Source organism: Phyllostomus discolor, chromosome 1 (genome assembly GCF_004126475.2).
Source record: "Phyllostomus discolor isolate MPI-MPIP mPhyDis1 chromosome 1, mPhyDis1.pri.v3, whole genome shotgun sequence".
NCBI classification, from domain to species: domain Eukaryota; kingdom Metazoa; phylum Chordata; class Mammalia; order Chiroptera; family Phyllostomidae; genus Phyllostomus; species Phyllostomus discolor.
The window spans coordinates 214840244-214847523 of NC_040903.2; the positions used below are offsets into that span (position 1 = coordinate 214840244).

General features: G+C 66.0%; 1 protein-coding gene across 5 annotated transcripts in view; it reads right to left on the reverse strand.

Annotated features, from left to right (window-relative positions):
- CCDC85C (coiled-coil domain containing 85C) overlaps nt 1-5730 on the reverse strand; it is a 64109-nt gene extending 58379 nt beyond the window's left edge. For 3 of the 5 annotated variants that reach the window (XM_036013907.1, XM_036013894.1, XM_036013892.1), the window contains exon 1: nt 4650-5730. In XM_036013907.1, the coding sequence (XP_035869800.1) occupies nt 4650-5439 (790 nt within the window). In that variant the 5' untranslated portion in view covers nt 5440-5730. The remainder of the gene's footprint in view (nt 1-4649) is intronic. The other 2 variants (XM_036013901.1, XM_028506839.2) reach the window with 2 other exon arrangements.
- Between the last annotated feature and the right edge of the window lie 1550 nt (nt 5731-7280).

A 7280-nucleotide genomic window follows, 5' to 3' on the forward strand; every position in this document is an offset into this window, starting at 1 on the left:
GGGCCCTGACACACAGTGGGCACAAGAGTCCCAGGCCCACCCTGGCAGGCAGGTCTGCAGGGGTCCGGGTGGCAGTGGAGGTCGCTGAACCTGCCCCTTGAGGCCCAGCTCTCGCACCCGAGTATCATCATCTATCTTCCGGACACAGATGAGGAAGCTGAGGATTGGAAGTTCCGGGAGCTGCCATGCTCACGCAGCAGGGGGCAAGGCCAGAACTCCCCCAGGCCTCTCCGACCCTGAGCCGGAGCCAGAGCCTGACCAGCGGGCGGCACTGCCCCTCAGCACCCCCGGCACCGAGGGCTGCGGCCGAGAGGGGGGGATCCGTGTGTCGGGAGACGGCTACACTTCAAGGCTTGCACACACCTCGCTCCACTGTGTCTCCCCTCACCCCCGAGGCCACCTAGCAGCTGCCCACTTTGCAGATGAGAGAGCGGAGGCCCACGGAGGTGCCAGAACTGGCCTCAGGTCCCGGCTTCCGATGTTCTGTGCTCACTGACAACAAGCATGTCACGGAAAGTCCCCGGGGAAACACAGAGGGTTTCCTTGCCAATCGTGCTGCTCCAGAGCCAGCAGTAAACCATGACTGTGTCCTGCAGGCTCAGAGGCCAGGCCCCAGGGGACGGGCCTGGTGGGGCCCCCGGCCGAGGGCAGCCACCCTGGAGGAGTCCGGCGAGGGAACGAGAGCCCCTGCGAGCGCCCTGGAGCATGCGCCGCGGAGCATGTGCCATGGAGCATGCGTCACACCTGCCTTCTCCGTCTCACCTGTGCAGGCTCAAGGGCAGAGACCGGGATAAGGCTCAGAGTCCCACTGCTGCAGAAGGGGTGCCACACCTCTGCCCCACGTGTCCCACCCCTGGGACTCCCTCCCCACCGGCTCTGTGTCTACCTACAGGCCCTGGGCCCTGCCAAGGACCAAGCTCCGGGGAGGCCTTCCGTCGCAGGCAGGCCTCCCGTGGGGGGCTGGACCGTGCCAGCCCAGAGGGCAGCAGCCGCCAGGCAGGTGGCTAACTCCGACACAGGAGACCCAAGAGCCATCCCAGACCCCACCAGCAGCAGACCAGCGGGACCCAGGTCAAGGCACGGCACCCTACCCCCCAAGCCTCCGCCTGCCCATCTATGGCATGGGGCCATATGGGCGCTCTGAACAGAACGGAACAGAGCGGGGCCCGGGAAGCTCTCCGTGGTGAGCTGTGACATGTCGGCCACACACTGCCCTCCCCCCGGGGCTACCTGCCCGTGAGTCCTCTGGTGCAAGGCCAGCACCCCAACACTGTGGACGGATGGATGCTCGGGACCAGGTTGGAGAGGGAGGGAAAAGGCTTCTCTAACCCACCCATTGTCTGCACTGACCTTTGCTCCCGGGCCACACTGGCTTCAGGAAATGCCTCTGTGTTCCCCGGTCCTGCCCAGGAGGCCCTGAGCTGGGTGGCCCGCCGCGAAAACCCATTCAGGGCCAGCACGATCCGTCTTCTTGAAGGCTCCAACCACCCCCGCTCCACCCTCCCTTTAAACCAACAAAAAGCACAAGCCAGAGAACAAACCCATCGTATTATGAGCAGCTCAAATTTTTAATCCAAACTTTTAAAAGTAAACAGGGCCGTACAAAGGCTTGCCGGAGGTCCTGGGGTCCCCAGGTTAGCTAAAGGGGAGTGTCCCCAGTGGTGGGGGAAGGGCACAGGGCTGACTCGCACGGGGACAAGCTGGGGGATGGGGGTGGGGCGGTTCGGGTAGGTGGGGCACGGAGGATGGGGGAAGGGCAAGCAGGGACTGCTGGAAATGCTTTTGTCTGAAAGCTGCATCCATTCAAGGGGGCAAACCTGGCTTTCTGGTGTTTGGGGTTCACCTGCCTCAGCTGCCCCATGGGGTCACGGGGAAGAGCGCTGCAGCCCAGATTTTAATTGGCCCTCGGCCGAAACCGAGCGGGGGGAGGGCTATTTGCACTGGCATTCTGAGGCCTGCAGCAGCCCTGCCCAGGACTGCTGCGCTGCACGCAGACGGGCCACCTCCCACCATAGCCTCCTGGGCCTCCGGGGGGCCCCCAGCCAGCCGCAGGTACCCCACGGCTCCCAAGGGAGGACCCCTGGGTCCCTGGTTCCCAGGCTCACTGGCAGGTGCAGCCACACCTGGGCCCAGACATTCACATGAGCTGGCTGTCTACACAGCAAACAGTCGTAAAGAACACTGAAGCCTGCTTGGCCAGCCCCCAAAAGGGTCCCTACTGGTTTTTCACGAGGAGCCTCGGAAGAAATGTTCACGACCAGGGCTCTGACAACTGCTGAGACCTACTGTGTGCAGACCCTGGCCTCCCTCGCCCCCCCCCCCCCCTGAGGATACAGGGGGCACTCTGGGCTTACCCGCACGGGAGAGCAGAGAGGTTCAGCCAAGTCAAGTCACTCGCAGAGAGAAGAGGAGGAGCAGGGATTGGTTCAAATCCCAGGTGGCCTGACCCCTCCGGGGGAAGGGGTTATCAACCATCTGCTCAGTGGTCACCGATAAGGAAGCGACACTTCGCAGGATGGGAGAAGGAGGGCAAGCCCGGATCAGGAACCCAGACTAGGGAATCACCCTTGTCTGCTGATTAACAGGATCAGCCAGCAGGACGAGAGGCCAGAGATGCAAGCCAGCCCACCACCAGGGCAGGGGGGGACCCCGCCGGTGGCCCCATCCCCAGTCACGCGCAGACCCCTGTGCCTCCACTTGCTTGTCTGTAAAGTGGGGATAATGCTACCTCCCCCAGGGCTCCTGTGAGGACGAGCCGAGACCAGGTCCGCTAGGCACCAGCCCTGTGTCTGACTCCGTTTCCCCCTCCCCCCGCCACACCGGGCCGGGGCTCACGGGTCCCACCTCCAGCCTCACTCTTCACACGGCTTCAACTACAGGTCCGAGGACAGAAAAGGCCATTTGCAAGAAAGGGGCCTTGTCCCGGTGTCTGGGCCTCCTATCCACGTTGGGAGAACATCTCAGGTCTACACCAGGCCTCCGCTGCTGCCTCCCTGGCAACCACAAGAGAACTTCCCTGCAAATATGCTGAGACACTCCAGCCCTCCCGTGTCCCACAGAGAACTACTCCCGCCAAGTGTCCTCAGTGATGCAGCTGGAAACTAGCAACGTTTCATTTCCCAGCCACAGGGCTGCAGCAGTCCCCTCCTTCATGCTGCAGTGGGGGAAATGGAAGCCCAGAAATCTGACCCTCCCAAGCCCGTACCACCCCCCACCCCCCCCAAGAAGGCTAGGCCAGAAAGGCTGGGACTGGGGCTCCTCACTCCCCAAACCCTGAAACCCCAACAAATGCAACCACCTAACGCTCCGCGACTGCCATTGGCCTTAAGGAGCCTGCGGTGGGAGGTGGGGTTGGATACCGAGTTACCAAAAGTAACCTGAGTTGTAGACGTAGATCGCTAATCGGTAACAAAATATCCCTCTCAGCCCAGTCCTGCCCTGAACTCGCAGGCTGGGAAGGTAAATAAAGGAAAAACTGGGCTGCACTAACTTGCACCCCACCTCCTGGGTCCAGTTCGCACCCCAGCCCCCACCCCAAGCACCTGCAGAGGCCGCTTGGCCAGCCATCGAAGCAAAGACAGAGCGTCCTCCCCCTGCTCAGGCTGTCGCTCTGGGGAAGAATCGTCACTTAAGGCCTAATATGTGTTCCCTGAACCAGCAGAGCCTTGAGCAGAACCAGAAAGAGCTGTTTAATCCCCACCTCCAGGCAAATTGTTCGGGTAGTAGCAACTGCCGCCAGAACCGGGAGCCGAGCCACCAAAAATGTGGAAGAACAGGGAGCAGCACCGCGGTTCAGCTCTGCAGACCAGGCCGGGGGCTCCCTGCCCTGGGCGTGGAAGCCAGGAGCTGAGCTTTCCTGAGTTCAAAGGTCCTGCCACCCACACCCTGGCCACCCACCACTGTGGCACTTCCTGTACGGCAACCAACAGTTTACAAACCCTTTCAGAAGCTTCCTCTCCGCCTCAAGTCCCCAAGGCAGGGCTCGCCAGCTCCATTCTACAGATAGGGAAACTGAGGCACAGGGGGGACACAAAGCCAGACCCATGCATGACCCCTCTGGAAGGTCTCTCCTCCCTGGGAAGTGCAGAGCTAGGAAGGAGCCAGGAAGGCTCTGAGCCTGGGTCCTCTCGCCCAGCTGCCTCGGGGTCTCAGCCCGGCTGCTGGCGGTGCCTCTTCCCAGCCCACGGGCCGCCCCAGGAGGCCCAGACACATGCCCAGCCCCAGCTCACACGCGGGTGCAGCTCTGGTTCGGGCAGCCTGTTGCTGCCAATAAGAGGGAAAATTCACTTGCTGCTAAGAAGGCCACTCATTTTTTTTTAACACAAGCTTCCTGCTGGCCGACCAGGATTTCCAGGCAGAGAGGAGGCGCCCCCCAGCCAGCAGTGTGTGCAGCGGCGGACACCGACGCTGATACGCCCGCAGGAGAGAAACTTTCCTGGGATCTGGCGGTCCCGCCCGGCTGCCGAGGAGAAGCTGGGCAGGGACCCGCCTCGATCACTTTAGGCGGCCAGAAAAACACCACCTAAAGCCCTACTGCGGGCGGGCGGGCGCGAGGTATCCCAGCCCTGGGTCTGGATGCCAGCCGAAGGAGAGGTCTGGAGTGGGGGAAGGGGCTGTGACCCGCGCTGTCCCGCCGGTGTCGTCCTTACCGTGCAGGCCATTAGGGATGCTTCGATGGTGCGGTGGCGCCGACAGGTCATCCAGGGACCTGCGCGTGGCTACGGGTTTGCCGTCGGGGACCTTGTGCGGCCCCGGGGGCAGCAGCGGGGGCGGGACGTGGTGGTGGTGGTCCGGGCTGCCGCCGCTGCCCGCGCTCGACGTGCTGCTGCCGTCGCCCACGTCGCGGGCCCCCGTGCCCGCCGCGCCGCCCGCCAGCGGCCCGCTCAGGCTGGCCTGGCTGTCGATGGAGCTGCGGGAGCCCGCGCCGCCGCTTCCGCCCGCGCCGCCCGCGCCCCCCGCCAGCGCCGCGCGCTCCTCGTCCAGCAGCAGCACCAGCTCCTTGAGCTCCAGGTTCTCGCGCAGCAGGGCCTCCTGGCGCGCCTCGAGCTCGCGCAGCTTCTGCTGCGAGCGGGCCACCTCGTGCCACACGGCGCCAGCCGCGTGGCGCCCGAAGCGCTGCCACTCGCGCGCCAGCTTGCGCCCCTTCTGCCGGTCGTCGTCGAGGAAGCAGCAGAGCTCACGCAGCTCCTGGTTGTCGTCCTGCAGCCGCTGGTTCACGTCCTTGAGGCCGCGGATCTCCAGCAGGTGCTGCTGCAGCCGCCGGTTCACGTCGCGCATCAGGCCGCCGTGCTCCAGCATGAGGCCCACCTTCTCGCCCTCCGCGCGCCGCAGCCGCCGCGCCAGCTCCTCCTTGCTCCAGCGCAGAAGCTCCTCGTCCGGCACCTGGCTCAGCTCCTCCGACGCCGCCGCCGCCGCCGCCGCCGCAGGGGGCTTCGCCATGGCTGGGCCGTCACCGCGGCATCGCCCGCGCCCTCGCCCGGCCGGCGCTCCCCGCGCCGGGGCTGCGCTGGGCCGGTCCGCGCGCGGGCGGGGGGCAGGCGGGGGCGCGTGCGGCCCGCCCCGCGCCGCCTCTCGAGTCCTCACGCAGCGCCCGCCCGGGCCCTCGGGACCCCGCGCGTCTCGGGTATCAGCGAGCGAGCGAGGATCGCTGCTCTGTCGGCGGCCGCCGTGCCGGGTGCTCTCCGGGCTCAGGCGAAGCAGGCGGAGGCCCGCCCCCGGCCCAGCTCCGGGGAGCCCCGGCCGCCCCGCCCACTCCGGGCGGGGAGGAGGCGGGGCACCGCGGCCCGGCCCCGCCTCCGAGGGAGCGAGGGGACGGGCAGAGGCGCGGCCGAGCCCGGAGGTCCCCCACCGCTGTGCGCTCGCCCGCCCGGCGCCCTGACAGAGGCGCGTTGGAGCCGTGGTCCCGCCCTCCAGCCCGTCCGATTGGGTCTCTCCGGGGGTGTGTGGGAGGGGCGGGGCTCACGAGGGGGACGCTGAGAAAATGGTACAGTCCACCCACTGGGCTTTTAACACTCCCCCCTCCCTCTGGCGGTTCAAGTTTCTGCGCCGGAGGACGCGGCCTGGGCCAATCCCAGGGCTACAGGGCGCTTTTAAAATGCAGGTACAGTGCGGGGAGGGCGACGGTGGGAAAGGTAGGGCCGGGCTTCCCTTAAAGGAGACGCGCTGAAATGCGCTCCGAACCCCTTCTCCCGCCAGCGTACCCGGCCCGCCCTCCCTCGCCCCAAATAAACAAACACGCTCCACCCGGGGGATAGGTCCCTCTCTCCCTCCCGGGGCACCAGAGTCCAGCGTAGTCTGAGCTGCAACGAACAATAGGATTCTGACACAGGGGTCGCTCTCCCGGCGGCAGGGCGGCTCTTTGTCCCTACCCTGCCCCCGGCTCCGCCACCCCCTTCACCACCCTGTCCCCTGCCGGAGCGCGCAGACGGGCTGCGCCTCGACTCTGCCCGGGGACTGTGGCTCCGGCGCCGGCGCACCCGGAGGACCGGGGCCTCAGCAGCCCCGTCCCAGAGCACCGTCTGTACCCTCTTCCCTGCCCCGAGGGGGTCGAGGGCGCCGGGAATATGCACCCCACCCCGAGCGACGCTCAGAGCACCCCTCTCCGCCCACCCGTCCGCGGGTCCCAGGGACTCTGGGGAGAATCTTGGATGTGCGAGGTGGAGACCACTGGGGCCTTAACGCTGGGGTCGCGAGGCGCCGAGCCAGCCGCAAAAACCCCTCCCCACCGGCGGCCTCGCCCCTTCCCACCGCCTGAGAGTCTGCCTCGTTATCTTCGAGTCCCCGGAGCGCATTTAAGGCGCGTCTGCGGGGAGCCAAGCGGAGGGGGGGCGTGCTTCCCCTGGGACCCGCAACTGAGATAAAACCCGCGCACTCGCCCTGGAGCGCGCGCCGCAGCCGCAGCAGCAGCAGCCGGTGCCCCATTTCCGTCCCAGAACCAGCAGCCAGCCCTGCTCGGCCAAGCCAGTTCTAGACCCCGCCGCCCCCGGGGTCTGCGGAGGACGCCCGCAGAAGCCGTGCTCTCCGAGGGAACCGGTCACTCGGGCAGGCGAGAAGGAGAGGAGATGAATTCGATAACTCTGAGGCTGTCCTAAGTGCCGTGCACAGGATTAAGAGCAGCTGCTGTCACAGAAAGTGATAATCGGTTACTTGAGGTCCTGCGGTCAGGAGGACCTCTGAGGAGGTGCCATCTAATCCGAGGTCTGAGCGAAGAGGACGCAGATAGGGGGAAGGGCGCTCTACGGACGCGCGGGGAAGAGCTAGTGCAGAGGCCCTGGGGGTGG